Source organism: Rana temporaria, chromosome 3 (genome assembly GCF_905171775.1).
Source record: "Rana temporaria chromosome 3, aRanTem1.1, whole genome shotgun sequence".
NCBI lineage: Eukaryota > Metazoa > Chordata > Amphibia > Anura > Ranidae > Rana > Rana temporaria.
The window spans coordinates 182,932,260-182,955,325 of record NC_053491.1 but is presented as its reverse complement, the minus strand read 5'-3'; the positions used below and the strand labels follow the sequence as shown (position 1 = coordinate 182,955,325).

The following is a 23,066-nucleotide window of genomic DNA, read 5'->3' as shown; positions in this document are numbered from 1 at the left end:
TCCACCAATTTTTCTACATTGAGCTAGAAACTTGAAATCTGTATCCATGTCAACTATCCAGGCTACCCCATTAATACACCGTGCTAAATCATTTATAAAGCAACTTCACCCAAAAGGGAAATTTCCCTTCATATTTTTGCCATGGAGATAAAACTGAACTGTAATGCCCCGTACACACGATCGAAAATTCCGTAAAGAAAACCATGGATTTTTTCTGACGGAATGTTGGCTCAAACTTGTGTTGCATACACACGGTCACACAAATCTTGTCTGGAATTCCAACCGTCATAAAAACGCGGTGACGTACACCACGTACGACGAGCCGAGATCAATGAAGTTCAATAGGCAAGAAAACCATGGATTTTTTTCTGACGGAATGTTGGCTCAAACTTGTGTTGCATACACACCGTTGGAAAAATAGAGAACCTGCTCTCAATCTTTGCTGGCGGAAATTCTGACAGAAAATGTTGGATGAAGCATACACAGGGTCAAAATTTCCAACCAAAAGCTCACATCAACTTTTTTGATGGAAAATCCGATTGTGTGTACAGGGCATAACTCTCCCCAAAGTAGGGTTGCATTCCCTTTTTAGGGTATAACTAGAATAAGTGTCCCTGCTGGATAATTTCCTGTTATGGGGACAACTATTAAAGTTGAATTTCTCCAGTGGTGACACAGAGAGCAATAAAAACAAAGGATCAAAACAGTTTTTGAAGAAGGTAAGTTGCAGATTAAATTGTATGCATGGATATGTACTGAAATTGCCAACGTCTAGCCCAAATTAATGAAATATATAATTAAAACTGCAACCATTCTATGAAACGAAAACATGTACATTTACCAATCAGATGTGCTTAACAAGATGTAATTATAAAACCAAAGGACTGTAAAGACATGAATCATGGTTTCTGTTATACCATTCTGTAGCAGGTCAGAAAATCTATATTTTTCAGCTCTCAAGAAAAGACAAGAAAAAACAAAAAACTAAAGTAAAAATTCTTTGTGAATTAAAAGGCTTACCTTTCAACCTAATTTCACAGTAGCAAGAAGTTCTCTCACAATACAATACATAGACAGTAATGGAAAAATTTCAATCTGTGCTATTACATGCTTCATTTCATAGGGTACACTGCTGCTGGGCTATCCACGACAGGCTCAGAATTAAGTAATACAATCAAATACAATTTGTTCTGTTCCAGCTTACTGAACTATTCACACCTTCCCTTTACAATATAATTGACAGAACTGTTCAAATACAAAATGTATAAGGTCACTTTTACAACCTCTGTATTGACAGCACAATCAAAATTGTGCTTCAGCAAAACATGTCTATGACCTAAAACAAATATTCCACATTACTCAGTCCTAACCTAACTTCAACCTGCTTCTAAAATTTTATTACAGAAAGTGAACTAGTACAGAAAGTTTGCTGTCTGGAAATGTTATTTGCCCCCATGGGGGTAGGGTGGTGGTACCCACATTGTAAGTTGCAACACAAAAGGGAGAAATACAAACATTGACTGGTAATACTAAGGTATTCTATGTATTTTGTCTATCAAAGCCTTTCAACAGTTTCATGAACTTCAAGAAAAATATAGAGGGACGTACATAAAGTACTATTATCAACACCATCAAATGCATCATCACTGAGTAAGCACCACCATGTATGCTAGACCAGGGTTTGTTAACCTTATTTTAATCAAGGCACCCTTTAAAGTTATGCACAATTTTATGGCACCTCACACTGACATGTAAAGCACTTACCTAATAGTTTTACATAATACAGCAACATCCACACACATAGGTCGCCCAACGATAGAGGTGATTTACTTTTCCATTCTAGTATTCCAGTTTTTCTCTTCTTCCTTAGTTTCTCTCTCTCATTCAGCTAAAGTGACCCCCGTGCTGATGAAAAGGAGGGGCAGGGGAGGGGCAAACAAGGATGCGGCCCCTGATGTCCTCATTATCAACCAATGACACCAATGGTTTTTAGGATGCAGACGGCTGGAAGGTTTTAATGGTGCACAATGAAAACCTGTGGCTATGTGTAAATAAAAGGCAGGCTCAATCCACTCGCTGGCTTGTATAACATTTTTGGGCAATTTTTAGGCATTTTGCCAAGGCACCCCTGAAAAAACCTGAAGGAACCCAAGTTGAAAAAGGCTGTCGGACCAAGAGGCAGATTGGCAAATGATATGGGGAGACATAAGGCGCTTCAGACAGTTATTGTGTATATAGCGGTTCTATATATGATTAGATCACTGATCATCCGCAATGATCAAACAAAAAGTTAGACAGACTGATACTTTTTCCAGATGCTGGGCTATGGTCTTCTCAATTGGTCGGCATGGGATCAGGTCTCTTCTGCACATGCGTAGGAGTTTGGTTATCCTGGCACACAGGATCTGTGCCAGAATGTAAAACTGAGCTCTGCATGCACAGCTAAGTCTACATTCTAAAGAAGCCTGTAAGCAGGCAAGTAGGTTTATTTTATTGGTGAAGAGACATTTTTTATCACTTCTGCAATACAGAGCCTGCCCGTTTAGTTTTTAATTAGAGAATTTATTTCCACCTTAACTCTAAACAGATGATCTGTAAAGACTTTTAAAGTATAGACTATGGACAATTTTGGGTACCATAGTTTGTCACTGTTGCATGGCTGTGTGCAATTTTATGGCTTGACATCTTGTCATCTATTTACTTGACGCAACTTCATTTTTCAGATTTTACAAACAAGAGTCATTATTTTGTGTGCACCAAAATTTTACTTTGTTTATCAAACTAATATTTAAAAATTCACTAGTTACTCTAATATTGTGCAACATAAAACAATTGCAGCTGCTGGCATTTTATTCTCCAGGGTCTTTGTTTTCAGAAACGGTATAATGCTTTTAGGGGTTTTAACTTCTAGCCTCAAAATGTGCATTTTAAAATGTATGAAAAAAAATGAAAAAAATGGCTCTGACATCAAAAGGGTTAAAGTGTCTTACCTCTTATATCTGTTTGGCACAGTCCTTGTAGATTCCTAGAGAAGATAAAACAGAAATAAGTTCTAAGCCATAAAAATTGCAAAACACTGAACATATTGTTTACATTTATGAATATAGGACATGATTATTTATAACAGCATATTGCAAAAAAAATTCAATGGCAGTGCATTAGGCATCAGGATTAAATTTATGTGGGTTTAAAGAAGAGCTGAAGAGTCATTTTATACAGCCAAAACCCCAAGTATGTTGGTATAAGCACATACAGAAGAAAATATGAAACCCTTCATCCCATAACCATAATAAAATGAGCACTAAATATATTTCATGTTGAGTGCTTTGCTGAATCATATCCGTTTCTCCACCATAATTGAATGCAGCACATTAGATATAGCTACATTTTAAAAAAAACATTTTTCTCTACAAGTTACGTCAAACATATCATTCAAGTCTAATGCCGCGTACACACAATCGAACATTCCGACAACAAAACCGTGGATTTTTTTTCCAACGGATGTTGGCTCAAACTTGTCTTGCATACACACGGTCACACAAATGTTGTTGTTAAATTCCGAACGTCAAGAACTCGGTGACGTACAACAGGTACGACGAGCCGAGAAAAGTTCAATAGCCAGTGCGGCTCTTCTGCTTGATTCCGAGCATGCATGGATTTTTTGTGCGTCAGAATTGGCTACACAAGATCCGAATTTGTCGGAAAATTTGAGAACCAGCTCGCAAACATTTGTTGTCGGAAATTCCGATAGTAAATGTCCGATGGAGCATACACACGGTCGAATTTTCCGACAACAAGCTCACATCGAACATTTGTTGTCGGAAATTCCGTCCGTGTGTACGCGGGATAAGTCTACTGGTTTGTACAAAACAACTCTTTAGAAGAGAAAATATGCAATATATACTGTGCAAATATAGTGAAATAAAGTGCACCACATGCACACAACTGTGTACCAACACACCATTTCACTATAAACAGAATAAGTAAAGCAGCATCTGCTTAATGCAGTCCAAATGACAACTAGCCAATAATGTGCTGTTCACATGACCACCACAAATGACTATGTAGCATTACATTTCTAATTTCCGGTGGATGGATAGATAACGGACAATCCACATGCTACATCTGGCATCAGCACATGAAGGACTGGCCCTGCTTTTATAAAGCTGAACTCCAGGCACTCAAAACTTTAATTTCAACATATTCCTCAACAGTCACAAAGAATAAAAATTCACTTTGGGTGCACCAAATGCCTTTGCAAATCACGTTAATACCTTGTAAAAGTAGAAATTACATCATCACCGTGTTGTAGCATAGCCTATGCGCACAGCAGAGCTGTGGAAGGGGCCCAGAAAGCAGCCTGTAGAAACCAACAAGAGGGTGGAGACAAGACCAGTCACCCTGCACAAAATGAGAGAGCAGCACTGACCAGTCTATATTGCAAGAAGCCCCTGCACAGTGGCAAAGTTTCACACTGAATTACTACAAAAGATTCAAATAAGAATACATATGCCTCTAGTATTTAGACAACATTTGCTTATTCTGGAGTTCAGCTTTAATGTTAGTATTCAAACTTATTGAACAGCACAAACCATTCACTTCCTTTTTAATCTTATTGTACAGCCATGGTCATAAGTTTTGAAAATTACACAAATATACATTTTCTGCTTCAGTGTTTTTAGATCTTTTTCTCAGATGTTACTCTGGTATACTGAAGTATAATTACAAGTATTTCATAAGTGTCAAAAGGCTTTTATTGACAATTACATTATGCAAAGAGTCAATATTTGCAGTGCTGACCCTTCTTTTTCAAGACCTCTGCAGTTCACCCAAGCATGTTGTCAATCAACTTCTGGGCCACATCCTGAGTGATGGCAGCCCATTCTTGCATAATCAATGCTTGGAGTTTGTCAGAATTGGGGGGGGGGTTGTTCATCTGCTTCTTGAGGGTCGACCAAAAGCTCTTAATGGAATTAGGGTCTTGTTTCCTGACCTTGGACCCAAAATGTGGATGTTTTGTTCCCCAAGCCACTTAGTTATCACTTTGGCCTCATGGCAAGGTGCTCCATCATGCTGGAAAAGGCATTGTTCGTCTCCAAACTGTTTTTGGATGGTTGGGAGAAGTTGCTCTGGTAGGATGTTTTTGTACCATTCTTTATTCAGGACTGGGTTCTTAGGCAAAATTATGAGGGAGCCCATGGATGAGAAGCAACCCTGCAAATTAATGGTCTCAGGAAGCTTTACTGTTGGCATGACACAGGACTGATGGTAGGGCTGCCCTTTTCTTCTCCAGACAAGGTTCTTTCTGGATGCCCCAAACAATTGGAAAGGGGGTTCATCAGAGAAAATTTCCTCAGCAATCCAATCCCTGTACCTTTTACAGAATATCAGTCTGCCCCTGATGTTTTTCCTGGAGAGAAGTGGCTTCTTTGCTGGCCTTCTAGACACGAGGCCATCCTCCAAAAGTCTTTGCCTCACTGTGCGTGTAGATGCACTCACACCTGCCTGCTGTCATTCCTGGGCAAGCTCTGCACTAGTGGGGCCCTGATCCCGCAGCTGAATCAACTGTAGGAGATGGTTCTGGCACCCTGAAGCCTTCTTCACAAGTGAATGAATGAATGAATGAAAAACTTATATAGCGCGGCACATGCGAACTGAATCGCCTCTGGGCAGTGGAAATGCAGTGCAGTGGAAATGTTTTTTTATGGGATTAAGTTCATTTTCATGGCAAAGATATGGACTGTGCAATTAATTGCAGTTCATCTGATCACTCTTCATATCATTCTGGAGGAAATGCAAATTGCCATCAAGAAAACTGAGGCAGTGGACTCTGTGAAAAATGTATGTTGGTGTCATTCGCAAAACTTTTGGCCACGGCTGTATATACCTAGAAATCCAAGGAGGTAAAACACATCCCATAGTCTTTCCTGGGTGACATTCCAACTACAGTGTCCACAAATATATACATGCTAGGGGTGTGCTGCAATATACAGTATATTGTGTAAATCCCTCTAGTGTAGGCTACCGTCACTGTTCATTACTGCTATAGGGACATATAATAAATCAAGGATAAGTTTGCATTTTCTTTAAACCACATGCATCAAACACAAGGCCCGTGGGCTGAATCCAGCCTGGCAGGCCATTTAATGTGGCTCTCACACCCAGGGATTTTTTGAGCTGGACCCTCTGGACCCTCCAGCTCTCACCCTCTGGTCCTCGCTCACCACTGTCACCTGTAAACACAGAAGCCTTTTATGTTTACAAGGACAGCTTTCCTCTTGGCGGCTCTCACAGATCCCTGCTTGCCCTGCACTTGGAACAGTGACAAGGGATATGTAGATGCAGGGGCAGTGTAGGATGGGGCATCACGTGGTAAGTGAGAGAGAGAGGTGGAGCCAGGTAGGTGAGATGGAAGGAAGCTTTTTTTTGGGGGGGGGGGGGACGCCACCTGAAGGCTATAGATGAAGATGTGTGCAGAGTTCAGAGCTGAGGAGGGGTGGAAGTGAATTGTGGACAGACTGTGAAAGAGAGCTGAACCCTGTACACTGTGCAAAGCACACCCCTAAACTCTGCACTCTGTATGTAGCTCAGTCCTCAACCATGTACTCTGTACACAGTGCACCTCTGAACTCTGCGCTCTGTACTTGTGCACCCCTTAGCTCAGCACTCTGTACATAGGATACCCCTGAAACTTGCACTCTGTATACGACACATCCCTGAACTCCATACATAATGCACTCCTGGTATTTATTGCCCCTTTAAGATACCCCAGTGTGCAATTTGGCCACACCCACCGTTCAATGCAGTTCAGTGGGGAAGAGGGGCATGGATGAGTTTGTGCACCTATTCTCTGAGAAAAAAAAAGCCCTGGATAAATATATACTTAGTCTTGCAATTACAACCGACCCTTTGAGGGCATAATTCCGATACAGCTTGCAATGAAATTGAGTTTGACAACCCTGCTTTAGACCTATTTAAGTAATGAGGTTACATGAATTCATAGTAACAATACTGGTTTTATGTTTTTACAATTATAAATTGCTGCTTTGGTGACACAACAAAAAATCAGATAAAAAACTTTTAATTTAACCCTTCTAATATTAACAACAGAAAGAAAGAACCCGAGTGGCTACTGCTGTAACGTACACCAGTTCTTTATTGCTATTATAAGACAAGTATAATGATTCAGAGGGGGAAAGTGCTTTCATGCACACAAAGCATATAAGCAATGAGTCTGGGTTGGTTATGACCCTTTCCCTATCATTTTTCTAAAAAAAAAATACATTTTACATCCCAAATTACCATTCCTGTCTGCATGCTCTGTTGGAGTCATTCTGCTGGAATCTACTTGTACTGTATACATTTTGGACTGTTCTCTTAGAAGTGTCATTTTGAAGCATGCATTGTATACAGTGTAATGCCACATGAACTCTTGTTCATAATAACTGAAACACATCCTGCCCAAGATATGTTGACATAATGGCTAATATGTTGATTCCTGCGGGCTCCAGGACTTGTATGTATATTATAATTTCAGCTTGATGACATTTTCCCTAACACATATTTCAATAATTTACACAGGAAAAAGGGGTCTGATGCAGACAGTTTGTGACACGGTTTAATTTGTCTACATTTTTGGCAGAAAGCTAAGAGCCCAAGGCTTTGAGAAGGAAGGCGGCATGTAAGTCTTCTGTTTACTAACCAGAGAGCATGTACAACAGCAGATCTCTGCATTCCTGGCATGCCATTCTTTCACAATTAAAAACACATCTTTGAATCTAAATCAGCCTGACCAGGCAATACATTCAACATTTACATAACCTTTAACTATTCTGGCCAACTGTGGAAATTACAGGAATATGTATGATGCCTAATGGACCACCAACTCTCGCTAAAAGAAAAAATTACAAACTTCAGAAACAGATGGTATTTGAGATAAGGGTATGAATGCGGGTTTAGATATATATCTGTTCATACAGAAATAATATAATAAGGAACTCAACAATGCACACCGAGACCTGGGAAAACTTTAGTTTCCAATTTTTGAGAAAGAAAAAATAGGTATGTGATACTATGTGATCATGTGATACTGCAAGGAACACATCCCTCAAAGGTGTTCAGTATTTGAAAAAAAAGAATTTGTAAATGTAAAAAAATAAAAAAAATAATACACATCGAGACAAGTATAAAAAACATAACTCCCACATGGGACCATGCAAATACCTACAACTAATATGACAAGGAATAATTAACCACTTAAGACCCGGACCATTATGCAGGTTAAGGACCTTGCCCCTTTATGCGATTCGGCACTGCGTCACTTTAACTAACAATTGCGCGGTTGTGCTACGTGGCTCCCAAACACAGTTGGCATCCTTTTTTTCCACAAATAGAGCTTTCTTTTGGTGGTATATGATCACCTCTGCGATTTTTATTTTTTGCGCTATAAACAAAAATAGAGCAACAATTTTGAAAAAAAAATGCAATATTTTCTACATTTTGCTATAATAAATATCCCCAAAAAATATATATAAAAAAAAAATGTTTCCTCAGTTTAGGCCGATAGGTATTCTTCTGCCTATTTTTGGTATATAAAAAAAAAAAAATCGCAATAAGCGTTTATCGATTGGTTTGCGCAAAATTTATAGCATTTACAAACCAGGGGATAGTTTTATGGCATTTTTATTAATATTTTTTTTACTACTAATGGCGGCGATCAGCGATTTTTTTTGTGACTGCGACATTATGGCAGACACATCGGACACTTTTAACACATTTTTGGGACTATTGTCATTTTCACAGCGAAAAGTGCTATAAAAATGCACTGATAACTGAAAATGACAATGGCAGTGAAGGGGCTAACCACTAAGTAGCGCTAAGGGGTAAAGTGTGCCCTAAGGGAGTGATTCTTACTGTAGGGGGCGTGGCTGTAGGCATGACATCACTGATCGTCGTTCCCTATATCAGGGAACAAACGATCAGTGTTACTGCCACACAGAAGAATGGGGAAGGTGTGTTTACACACATCTCTCCCTGTTCTTCAGCTCCTGTGACCGATCGCGGGACACCGGCAGCGATCAGGTCTGCGGGTCCCGCTATCACGGAGCTTTGGACCAGGTCGCAAGCGCGCGCTCGCGACCCATGGCTGGGCTCTTAAAGGGGACGTATATATACGTCCCTGTGCCCAGCCGTGCCATTCTGCCGATGTATATCGTCGTGCGGCTGTCCTTAAGTGGTTAAAGTGGAATTTAAGACTAAATCTAACCAATCTCAAAAATGCTCCGTCCCCTCATCGAACACCAATGCTGACTAACCTGTGCATATACTTACCCATTTTCAGGCCGCTGCAGCCTCGTCATGTGATCCAGCTCCCATGTGGCCACCAGTGAAGGATGGACCATATAAAGGCATTAGGTGACATCACCGCTTCTATTCCAGCGGTTATTGAGCATTCTCATCTCTCCTTTGCTGCCACCGCTAGCTGATACAGTGGAGCCAGATCACGTGACCGCACTGGAGTGGTCAGTAAATCTTTCTTACGCAGGTTAGTCAGCATAGGTGTCAGGAGAAGGGGCATTTTTGAGATTGGTTCGGCTTTAGCCTAGATTTCTACTTCAACACGAGTGCCCATGTTGCCTAATTACTCATAGCGTTTATGCCAAGTATGTCCGTAAATCTAATCTGCAGATGAACACTTGCCTCTGGATTTAAAGTGTATGTATAGCCAGAATGTTTCTTTTTAGTTTTGGATAAGGTAGAGAGGGGCTAAAATGTCAGTTTATATTTAGTTGTCTGTGTCCTGTTGGAGAAACTTCTCTTCACTTCCTGTCCTAGAGACACAACAAGCGAAAAGGAATTCTCTACAAAGTTATGGTAATTACCCTCCTTGATAGTTGCCACAAGAACAATGGTTTCTGTTTACAATTAGGCTGGGTTCACACTGTAGCGAATTGGATGCAGAGTTTCCCCCGATCCAATTCGTATAGCAGGAGTTTGTGGAGCCAGATCACACATCTCCACAGCGGCTGCGATGCAAATTGTACAGGAGTCGTGTGCGTCTTTTGGTCTGTTTCAGGTCCGAAATCAGACGAAATTTTGGGCTGAAATCGCACGCATCGCACTCCTGCTGTGACCCGGAGCGTGCTACAGTGTCAACCCAGCCTAACCTGTTCTGGTGGCAACTCTAATATTTTGTATTTCCCTTTTCAAACTGTCACCAGAAAATTAGAGAGGGTGGATCTCCCCAGCAGGAACTAGGAGAACAATAAAAACTTGACAGGGGGTTGTATCCTTTTCTACTCTAGCCAAAACAAACCAAAGAAAGTTTTGTTTCTTCATACACTTTAAATAAAAGTACTAGTAATAAGTGGTCAACTCTATGTTAAGTGTGTGCAAGCGTTTAAAGAAACTATAGGCAAAACTTTTTTTCCCCCCCATTTTGGATAGAGCAAGGAATGGTTACATTGAGGGAAAAAAAGTATTTGATCCCCTGCTGATTTTGTACGTTTGCCCACTGACAAAAAAAAAGATCATTCTATAATTTTAATTATAAGTATATTGTAACTATGAGAGACAAAACAACAACAAAAAATCCAGAAAAACATATTTAAAAAAGTTATAAATTGATTTGCATTTTAATGAGTGAAATAAGTATTTGACCCTTTCGCAAAACATGACAAAACATGAGTATTTGGTGGCAAAACCCTTGATTGCAATCACAGAGGTCAGACATTTCTTGTAGTTGGCCACCACATTTGCACACATCTCAGTAGGATATTTGTCCCACTCATTGTAGATCCTCTCCAAGTCATTAAGGTTTCCTGGTTGACATTTGGAAACTCGACCGGTGATGCAGTGAAGTTGTCCTGTCTCCCTAGCAGAACTACACCCCCAAAGCATAATGTTTTCACCTCCATGTTTGATGGTGTTCTTGGGGTCATAGGCAGCATTCCTCCTCCTCCAAACAGGGTGAGTAACGTGAGTTGAGTTGATGCCAAAGAGCTTGATTTTGATCTCATCTGACCACAACACTTTATCCCAGTTCTCCTCTGAATCATTCAATTGTTCATTAGCAAACTTCAGACAGGCCTGTACATGTGCTTTCTTGAACAGGGGGACCTTGCAGTCCCTCACGGTGTAGTGTGTTACCAATTGTTTGCTTGGTTACTATGGTCCAAGCTGCCTTGAGATCCTTGATAAGATTCTCCTGTGTAGTTCTGGCTGATTAATCACCATTCTCATGATTACTGAAACTCCACAAGGTAAGATCTTGCATGGAGCCGCGGACCGAGGGAGATTGATAGTTATTGTGTGTTTCTTCAATTTGCGAATAATGGCACCAACTGTTGTCACCCTCTCACCACGCTGCTTGGCGATGGTCTTGTAGCCCATTCCAGCCTTGTGTAGGTCTACAATCTTGTCGCTGAAATCCTTGGACAGCTCTTTGATCTTGGCCATGGTGGATAAATTGGAATCTGATTGATTGCTTCTGTGGACAGGTGTCTTTTATACAGGTAATGAGCTGAGATTAGGAGCTCACCCTTTTAGGCTGGGTTCACACTACTACACTACTTTCATCCTACTTTGCTCTGCTACATTGGTCCTACATTTATCCTACATTGGTCCTACATCCATCCTACTTTCATGAACAGGATACTACTTTGGTCCGACTTCAATGATATTCAATGGGTTGAAGTAGGATCAATGTAGGACCAAAAGTAGTACAGGGAGCATTTTCAAAGTCGGACCGACTTGTGTAGGACCAGTTAAGACAGCTCTCATAGGGAAACATTGATTTTCACATGTCATGCTACATGAGGCTCCCAATGTAGGGCCGTTTGTAGGACAAGTGTGAACCCAGCCTGAGGCTGGGTTCACACTACTACACTACTTTCATCCTACTTTGCTCTGCTACATCGGTCCTACATTTATCCTACATTGGTCCTACATCCATCCTACTTTCATGAACAGGATACTACTTTGGTCCGACTTCAATGATATTCAATGGGCCTGAAGTAGGATCAATGTAGGACCAAAAGTAGTACAGGGAGCATTTTCAAAGTCGGACCGACTTGTGTAGGACGCTACAAGACGCTCTCATAGGGAAACATTGAACACAGAGCAAAGTAGGATGAAAGTAGTGTAGTAGTGTGAACCCAGCCTTAGAGAGGTGCCTAATCTCAGCTCATTGCCTGTATAGAAAACACCTGGGAGCCAGAAATCTTGCGGATTGATAGGGGATCAAATACTTTGTTCACTCATTAAATGAAAGAAAAACAAAATGTATAACTTTTGTTAAATGCATTTTTTTGGGGGATATTTTTGTTGTTATTCTCTCTATCACTGTTAAAATAAACCTACCATTAAAATTATGGACTGCTCATTTCTTTGTCAGAAGGCAAATGTTCAAAATCAGCAGGGGATCAAATACTTTTTTCTAAAACTAAAAATCAATAGCTAGATTCAGAGAGATGGCCGCAACTTTGTGGCGGCGTAGCTTAGCGTGTTTAGGCTACGCTGCCGTAAGTTAGCGAGGCAAGTACTTGATTCTCAAAGTACTTGCCTGCTAAGTTACGGCGGCGTAGCCTAAAGCGGGCGGGCGTAAGGGCGCCCAATTCAAATTTGTCTAAGGGGGCGTGTTTTATGATAATGAGGCTTGACCCGACGTGATTGATGTTTTTTTTCAACTGCGCATGCGCCGTGCGCCTACATTTCCCAGTGTGCATTGCGGCTACGTCCGCCGCACAGGCATATTGATTTCGACGTGGACATAAACTACGTAAATACCTATTCACGGACGACTTGTGCAAACGACGTAAAAATTTTGAATTTCGGCGCGGGAACGGCGGCCATACTTAACATTACTATTCCATCTATTTGATTGAATAACTTTAGGCCTGTAATGCGTTACGTAAACAGCGTAAATGTACTGCGGCGGCCGGGTGTACGTTCGTGAATAGGCGTATCTACTGATTTACATATTCTACACCGACCGCAATGGAAGCACCACCTAGTGGTCAGCCTCAATATTGCAACCTAAGATAGGACGGCGCAAGCCGTCGTATCTTAGATATGTTTAAGCGTATCTCTGTTTGAGAATACACTTAAACATAGGTCGGCGCAGATTCTGAGTTAGGTCGGCGTATCTACTGATACGCTGACCTAACTCTACCTGAATCTAGCTAAAAGCCTTTAGTTATACTATAGCAAAACAGAAAACATTCAAGCTTTTGCAAGTGTGCTAGCCACCAGTTACAACCCTGTATCATTATTTTACAGGATTTATATAGCGTCCATAGTTTGCGCAATGCTTTACAATAACATGAAGACAGACAGTACAGTTAAAATACAATTCAATACAGGATGAATCAGAGGGCTCTGCTTGTTAGAGCTTACAATCTAGGCTTTTTATACATTGATATTTAAATATCTATGAAAGTTTAAAAGCCCCATATTACCCACCATCGAGTTATCCCAGTTTTTTTAAGGTGGTGATTGCTCAAGCAGCACCTCTGCACAATATGGCGGCACAATAAAATGTACTCAAATAAAGTTGTTAAACAACTGGAAGTAATAACCACATATTTGTTGTTTTTATATGTAAACGTTCTATCATTTTTTTAGTAATAAACGTCTCCAACACTTCATCAGACAGATAAAACTAAGTACTAGAACCTGAACAGATATTTGCAATTTGGGCTCCCGACTGAGAAGAAATTGGATATGGGCAATTGTCTTAACATCAAAGCCAGACACTTTGTATTGGACTCCAATGAAAACAGAGTGTGACCTTCAGGATGCCTTTCTTGTTTTTGTACAAATGAAGCTATTTATTGATGGAATACATTGCACTTTAACAGAGTTTGACTGTGATTCAACACAGCATGCCTGACGGAAATAAGTACAAGCCTGTACCTTCTGTGGAATGAATAAGGTACTGAACGCGATATGAAGTCTCTTAACAGCAATGATCAGTTAAAGTACAAACTTATTTGAAATACAATAATCCAAGGCATTTTCTTAGAGTAAATTAAAGGTAAATGCTCACTTTGATCATAGGGATTGATTTACTGAAGGCAAATAGGCTGCTCACCTTAAAAGTGCAGTTGCAGCCTGTAGCTTAGTCCTCATATACAAAGGAAAAAAGTAAATAAAAAATTTGGCTTTCAGATTATTGGACGATGGAAGTCAGCTTCACCTCGTTCACTAGGCTCTGGGGAAAATTCCCTTACAGAGCGCAACTGCACTTTCAAAGTAAACAGTCAATATTTGCCTTTAGTAAATCAATCCCATAGTCTAACAAAACCATGATCGGTACACAGCAGTGCAATTACCAGTAGGAACATAGCATTAAGTTCATCTAATGAGTCAGTTTAGTTGGATCAATGATTGTAAACCTCAGGCCCCGTACACACGTCCGAGGAACTCGACGTGCCAAACACATCGAGTTCCTCGTCGAGTTCTGTGTTGAAGCCAGCGAGGATCTCGGCGGGCCAACTTTCTTCATTGAACAACGAGGAAATAGAGAACATGTTCTCTATTTGGCCCGACGAGTTCCTCGTCGGCTTCCTCGGTGAAAAGTGTACACGCGACCGAGTTTCTCGGCAGAATCCAGCTCCGATCGAGTTTCTGGCTGAATTCTGCCGAGAAACTTGGTCGTGTGTACGGGGCCTAAATGTATAGATGTACATTTTACAACTGCATTTTGAGGCACTTCTATGCATTTCCAACCACATACAGGGTATGTAAATAGGTGATCAGCACTTAAAATAAGTTGTCAGTTACATATTGTATGGGGGTGTCCCAAATTACATGACTTCTGGGAATCTGTAGAACAAACAAACATCCATACAGGTGTGTCTCTGGACAGGAACCTGGCCGTATACTTATTGCTTGATACCCCACTCTCTAATAAGAAATATAAAAACGTACCCCTCAATCAACTTCTTAATGCTCCCAAAGCCTGCATTTCAGCAATGTAGAAACAAAGTTCACCCCCACTATCTTACAATGGCTTACTAGGATCACTGAGATTCAATGGATGGAACAATTCATTATGGATCTGGAAGATCAGAATGAAAAGTGCTGAACAATTTGGAAGACTTGATTCTTTTAAAAAAGACCAAACTCTTCTAGTACCCCCACAGACGCAATTATCTTAACTTCAAGCTTCTTTGGTATATGTGGAACTGGTCTTGGAGGGGTGAGGTTCCCAGACACTTCATTCTCCCCTCTGTTCCAGTTCTCTTCCCCTTCCAACCATCTTTTTCTGCTATCCTCTTGCCTTGCTCCATCTACGCCAATCAACAGTATATATATTTCCCAATCTTTACTGCTTTCTCTCTCTACTTTCTCAAGTGCTTTCTTAAAATTTACAATGGAAAATACAGTCAGGTCCATAAATATTGGGACAGCGACACAATTCTAATCTTTTTGGCTCTATACACCACCACAATGGATTTGAAATGAAACATACAAGATGTGCTTTAACTGCAGACTTTCAGCTTTAATTTGAGGGTATTTACATCCAAATCAGGAGAACGGTGTAGGAATTACAACAGTTTGTATACGTGCCTCCCACTCTTTAAGGGACCAAAAGTAATGGGACAGATTAACAATCATAAATCAAACTTTCACATTTGAATGCTTGGTTGCAAATCCTTTGCAGTCAATTACAGCCTGAAGTCTGGAACGCATAGACATGGTGATGCTCTGCCAGGCCTCTACTGCAACTGTCTTCAGTTCCTGCTTGTACTTGGGGCATTTTTTTCCTTTCAGTTTTGTCTTCAGCAAGTGAAATGCATACTCAAAATCGGATTCAGGTCAGGTGATTGACTTGGCCATTGCATAACATTACACTTCTTTCCCTTAAAAAACGCTTTGGTTGCTTTCGCAGTATGCTTCGAGTCATTGTCCATCTGCACTGTGAAGCGCCGCCCAATGAGTTCTGAAGCATTTGGCTGAATATGAGCAGATAATATTGCCAGAAACACTTCAGAATTCATCCTGCTGCTTTTGTCAGTAGTCACATCATCAATAAATACAGGAGAACCAGTTCCATTGGCAGCCATACATACCCACACCATGACACTACAACCACCGTGCTTCACTGATGAGGTGGTATGCTTTGGATCATGAACAGTTCCTTTTCTTCTCCATACTCTTCTCTTCCCATCACACGCTGGTACAAGTTGATTTTGGTCTCATCTGTCCATAGGATGTTGTTCCAGAACTGTGAAGGCTTTTTTTAGATTTTGTTTGGCAAACTCTAATCTAGCCTCCCTGTTTTTGAGGCTCACCAATGGTTAACATCTTGTGGTGAACCCTCTGTATTCACTCTGGTGAAGTCTCCTCTTGATTGTTGACTTTGACACACATACACCTACCTCCTGGAGAGTGTTCTTTATCCGACCAACTGTTGTGAAGGGTGTTTTCTGCACCAGGGAAATAATTCTTCGGTCATCCACCACAGTTGTTTTCTGTGCTCTTCCGGGTCTTTTGGTGTTGCTGAGCTCACTGGTGCGTTCTTTCTTTTTAAGGATGTTCCAAACAGTTGATTTGGCCACACCTAATGTTTTTGCCATCTCTCTGATGGGTTATTTTTTTCAGCCTAATGATGGCTTGCTTCACTGATGGTGACAGCTCTTTGGATCTCATATTGAGAGTTGATTGCAACAGATTACAAATGCAAATAGCACACTTGAAATGAACTCTGGAGCTTTTATCTGCTCCTTGTAAATGGGATAATGAGGGAATAACACACACCTGGCCATGGAACAGCTGAGCAGCCAATTGTCCCATTACTTTTTGTCCCTTAAAAAGTGGGAGGCACATATGTTGTAATTCCTACACCGTTTACCTGATTTGGATGTAAATACCCTGAAATTAAAGCTGAAAGTCTGTAGTTAAAGCACATCATGTTCATTTTATTTCAAATCCATTGTGGTGGTGTATAGAGCCAAAAAGATTAGAATTGTGTCGATGTCCCAATATTTATGGACCTGACTGTATGTAACTCAAGTATACAGACTTTAATCAGTAATGAAGTGTTAAAGTAATGTACGTTACATTTTTGTTATGTATCTTTGATGTATACAACCCAGACTCTCTCTTGAAAGAAGAAGAATGAAACAAAAAAGTAGTCACAGCCAATTCCATGCAAAAAAAAGGAAATATGTGGCTGAAATCCGTGTGGTTATTTTGCTAAATAAAGTAGATCTGTACAAAATATTCAGTAAGTGCTGGAAATAATCTTAAAAAAAGGTCAGCTTAGCACTGGCAGTCGCCTGTGGGTTGGATCATATGCTGGTTTCCTGTCTCTTGAAGACTTAATTGATGAGATTTTACCACAGTAATTTGTATCTCTGCACCCTTCATAATGTCATAACAAAGGTATCAATCTCTATCAGATTAGGCTTCCCCATTGATTTATTTATTGTATGGAGCTTCCACCATGGCATAAGGATGCCACCCTTAAAGCAATGAAAAAACACATGCTCACCGTCTGCCATTCAGCTGGCTCTATAGAAAAGGATTCATTCTGTGCTGTGTTTTGTAGGGTAACTGCGGCTTCCTTCTTGCGTTCCTTCTGTCCAGCTTCATCATCAAACTCATCAGGGCTCTGTGTAAATAAAAAAAGAAGCATCTTAAAGAATGTAAAAGGTTACGCTAGCAAGTTCTTAAATAATATAATTAGGGACAAAGAGTTTTTTTGTACTACAAATATTGTAAGGAATAAGGACGCAAAGACATGCAGTGACATCTAAATGTCAAATAGACATATCCGTGGAAAAAAAAAAACATTAACCGTGGGCAAGGGTCATTACACCCCCCCCCCTCCCTACAACTTCCTGTGCTTCCCTACTGTCCTATAACCATAATGACAGCCTCAATAGGTAGACATGGAAGACAGGACAGAGTGGCTCAAGTTCTCTGCCACAGGAGCTGGTAAGCATCTGTATAGGAAGGGTATCCAAGGTTTAGGGTCTCCCAGGGGGCTGTACAACATATGCAGGAACACATGCAGACACATCTAGGTGTTTGCTGTCCATTTGGACCAAAGGGTTACTTTAGGTAAACTCAATGTGTTGATTTATTAAAAAGTCAAAAAGACTGTAAACTTTGCAAGTGAATTATCCTCAGAGTGTAGTGAATGTGATGTAGTTTCACTTTGCAAAGATTACCCAATCAAAAAGGAAACAGCATTTTGCTTTCACGTTTGGATGATGGAAGTCAGCAGAGCTTCACCTCATTTACTAAACTTTGGGGACAATTCCCTTGCAAAGTGTCTATTGGCCTTTAGTAAATTAGGCAGGCCATACACTGTGCATATTGTTTTACTACATCATCGTTAGAGAATCTAGCGGGGGTTGTTACACTTAAGTTGATTGATCGATCAACTTGGCACATTCAGCCAGCCCATTAATGGTTCGAATCAGCAGGAACCGGCCGAAATTCGAACCATATATGGCCAAGCCTTAATTCCAATTTTTTAAAGATCCACTGTATTCTGTAAACTGTATGGAGGAAACACCTATAAAGACTGCCTTCAGCATATGAATTCCCCCTTTTTTATACATGCCTTTATTTATATTTGTCCCATATATTTATATGTGATGCAGTAAATGTGACAGTTACAGAAGTTGGAACAACTAATATACAAACAGTGGTTCTTACAATGGTCAGCTTTTATTCGCATAGTTAAAAAAATGTTTTTCCAAAAGAAAAAAAATAAACTGCTGCTTTAACTAGTTTATACGTGTTTTCTGGAGCTAGGTTTTAATTTGTGTGTTGCTTACTTAAAAAGTCAATCTAAAACCAGATGTCCATCTAGTACTACGGTGTTTTAAAGAAAATTTCTGCAACTGAAAGTTATGTGTTAGCTGGGATTTCATTTTGTAACAATAGTTCCTAAATCGCTGTAGTTACTTCAGAGGAAGAAAACAATGGGGTAAAATTTTCATTCACACTCTGACCTTAAGTCTCGGTTCACACTGGGGCGACTTCAAAGTCGTCCGACTTCAGCGTGGCTTCCAAACGACTTCTGTAATAGAAGTCAATGCAATCCGCTCCATAGTCACCCCCAAGTAGTACAGGAACCTTTTTCTAAGCTGGAGCAACTTGAGTCGCTCGGATTAGAATGGTTCCATTGCACCGAATAGAGCGTGACTTGTCAGGCGGTTGAGTAGCCTGACAAGCCGCCTCAGTGTGAACCGAGCCTTAAGCAACTGCAATTTATAGTGCATTCTAAAAAAAAAAAAAAGAGAGGGTCTTTCTGTATTATAAATGCCAAGATTTACAGAGCAGGAAAACTAAATCTAAATTTTAGGGAGAGTTAATTTTTACAGCCAAATCTTTAATATTTCGCAATGTCCCAGAAAGCAAATACTGAATATATAATTGGTGGAATTATTTAACTCTATCTATAAATAGAAAAGATAATTTCCAGTGGAAAAACAACAAATAAAACAAGCCAATGGAAAATATAAAAGGTTTTTCTCATGCTTTATTAGATTCAGGATTGCTCGTAGAGAAAGAGAAACAGAAGAAAGAGACTTAGATGGCAGAGGTTTCCTCACAATTTTAAATCTGTTTTAAATATCATATTAAATTAAAGACTTTACCAAAAATACATTTAAAGCGGGGGTTCACCCTAAAAAAATGTTTTAATATTACATTGAGCTCACTTCAGAGATTGACCGTATGCAGATTTTTTTTTTTGTCGTACATACCGTAGAATTGCTATTTTCCCCCCCGGCTTCCGGGTGGTGAAGCCGGCGGGACTGGGCGTTCCTATCCAGCTTGCAAGTGATTGACGTGATGACGAACACTACCCCCGTCGCATACGGAGCATCACGAGTTGCCGAAAGAAGCCGAACGTCGGAGCGTAGGCACCGTATAGCGCCGACTCGCCTTCTTTCGGCAACTCGTGACGCTCCGTATGCGACGGGGGTAGTGTTCGTCATCACGTCAATCACTTGCCTGCTGGATAGGAACGCCCGGTCTCGCAGGATTCACCATCGTGTCAATCACTTGCCTGCTGGATAGGAACGCCCAGTCCCGCAGGATTCACCAAAATAGCGATTCTACGGTATGTACGACAAAAAAAAAAAAGATCAGCATACAGTCAATCTCTGAAGTGAGCTCAATGTAATATTAATTTTTTTTTTTAGGGTGAACCCCCGCTTTAAGGAGCATGTAATGTAACATTTTTATACTAAACACCATACAATATCCTTCACCAAAAAAAAAAAAAAATCATACACATCCACTACTTAAAACAGTAGTAACCCGCATCCAAAAAATTAAACGTAAATTGGGCCCGGGGCAGTTTGAGTCATAATGTGCTAGTATGCATCGCACACTAGTACATTATGACAGACTTGACCGGAAAAAAAAAACCTCCAGCGCTGTGCTGTCACCGCTAAAGGCTATCTGATTGGGAGTTGCCGTTTACGTTTGCCCTGCCTTCAGAGCGCATGCACCAGTGATGTCACCGGCTGCATCTAAAGCAAATATCTTCTAAATGGTGCACATTTAGTGGATATTTACAATATCTATAGGTAAGCCTTATTATAGGCTTACCTATAGGTAAAATTCATACATGGGAGTTTACTCCAACTTTAATCATCTTGTATTTTGTTTCATGAAATAATTTTTACTGTGTTTTTCTGCCTTCATTCAATATACTTCATTAGCTCCTGAAACTCTCCTTTTCCACCCACTTGCATCGATTTAGAACAAGCGGTGTACATTAGTTGCCTTCATGTGCACTGCTCTATGGTCACTACAAATTCCATAGTCCATCTCGGGAGGGAGCAAGAGAGGAGGGGTAGGTCCCTACATATGGCGAGACATGGAGGACAAACACAGCTATCCTGTAACAGGAAGTCAGATCACAGCTGCAAAATAAAAGGAGTTTGAAGATTTGCAGGAGGCCGAGAGCAATATAAGGTAGGTTTTTTTCTTTTCGAGTTAAGAACGCATACATTTTTTTCATACTAGAGTTTGTCACTTTAACCCTTTCATGCCCTGAATTTTCCCTCCCTTTTAATCAGAACTCTTTAGATTTTACTATGCAACTACAAAGCATAACCACTAGGTGTTGGATAAGGCTACAAAGTGGTCCAAGAGTTCATGGTAGCATTATTGGAAGTAGGAGTAGCTCTCAGCTGTCCTACCTCAAACCCCTGCGAGTTCAACACGAAGATCCCAAAATCCAGAAAAATGGTGCCACGGTTGAGAAATGCTACACAGTGCTTGGGAGGTATTTTGAAGTGGTTGATGGAAATAAAAATTTGCAAAACTGACATCTTATTCCCAAAGTAGCCATCGTGTTTACTTTGGCTGAAACTGAAATGCACAAATAGCAGAAGACACCTGCATCAGTCAGATACAGGACTTGAACTGAGCCAAAGATATTTTGAACTTATGTTGGATCACTTTAGATGCAAATAGCAAGAAACTGATGCAAACCCTGGATTTGTGATGAATGTACGGGGTAATCTACAGGTCACTGTTTTATGTACATTTTTTATGGCATCTGGGAAATAGCAGAGGGTTCAGGAATAAAAATCAAATGCTGATGGAGTGTGGTACATACTGTATGTATATTGCTTCCCCTTAGTGTAAAGAATGTAAAGCTTCCCACACAATTGACAACTGGGCTGCATTAGCCTTCTCATTAGCTTATTTACTGTGATTGCCAAATATAATAGATAAGGGTGGCACAGGCAGCAGTCAACTATACATGTAATGGAGAAGAGGACCGGTCACCCAGCAGCTGTAATTATGCACCGATGTGATTCTCAACTGACAGCATCTTCCAGCTCACCAAACAATATTTCAGCAGGTAATTATTATGTTGTGAAGTCAGTTACTGCAAATACTGTGCATACATCATTTACTCTCAAAGATGCAAGCCTTCTCTGCCTAAAACCTGCATATGTATGAACACCATCCCAGATTTGTTACAGATATAGTGATATCCAACAGTGTTGCTCACGAATATTCGCATTGCGAATATTCGACTCGAATATAGCATATTCGAGAAATCGCGCTATATTTCGAATTTCGCGGTGAATATTCGCAATTCCGAATATTCGCATTTTTTCAATTTGATTTTTAAAACAGATCACATCCTATCGACGTCTAAAAGCATTGCTGGTATGATTAGAGACCCTGGGCCGAGTAGCTAAGCTAAGGCGATCCTTTTATGTTGCCAAATTGAAAAAAAAAAATTGCGATTTTTCGCTATTGCGAATGCGAAAATGATTGCGAATTTTCGATAACTGTGGTAGGAGAACTCTGATTGTCTCTGATGTAAGAAGGAAAAAATTGCGCATACCTTAAAAAAAGGGGAGAATACAGCAGCAACTCAAAAATGTTATACAACATAATTTAATACAAGACAGAAAATGGAGTCGCTCTACAAGAATAAAAAATATGTCTAGTGACAAGACATGTGGGCAAATTATAAAATAAGCAAGCGCAAATAACTTGTGAAATACACAGTGAAACAAATATATAAAGAAATATAGTCCCAATAATAGAAAAATAATCTTTCATAAAAATGTCTTTGATATGTGAAGTGAAAAAAAGTCCAAAGCATGCAGCATGAACGTGTTCAATCTTCAAGGTGTTTGATTGACAAACGGCTGTGACAGATGGATAGAGTAAAGAATCACCACCAATGCAAAACACTTTTTATTTTCTATTGTAAAATATCAAGAATATTCTGAGCCAATCAGAGTGCTCCTTCTGCATTTGCCGAATATTCGCAATTATTTTGTATTGTAAAATATCAAGAATATTCTGAGCCAATCAGAGTGCTCCTTCTGCATTTGCCGAATATTCGCAATTATTTTGTATTGTAAAATATCAAGAATATTCTGAGCCAATCAGAGTGCTCCTTCTGCATTTGCCGAATATTCGCAATTATTTTGTATTGTAAAATATCAAGAATATTCTGAGCCAATCAGAGTGCTCCTTCTGCATTTGCCGAATATTCGCAATTATTTTGTATTGTAAAATATCAAGAATATTCTGAGCCAATCAGAGTGCTCCTT

At 40.1% G+C, this 23,066-nt stretch overlaps 1 protein-coding gene across 3 annotated transcripts in view; it reads right to left on the bottom strand.

The window, feature by feature from the left end:
* Positions 1-23,066, bottom strand: part of PAWR (pro-apoptotic WT1 regulator) — a 166,538-nt gene that overhangs the window by 25,449 nt on the left and 118,023 nt on the right. For all 3 annotated transcript variants that reach the window (XM_040343932.1, XM_040343933.1, XM_040343934.1), the window contains 2 exons: positions 17,501-17,620; positions 2,991-3,025 (listed from right to left, as the gene is read on the bottom strand). In XM_040343932.1, the coding sequence (XP_040199866.1) occupies positions 2,991-3,025; positions 17,501-17,620 (155 nt within the window). The remainder of the gene's footprint in view (positions 1-2,990; positions 3,026-17,500; positions 17,621-23,066) is intronic.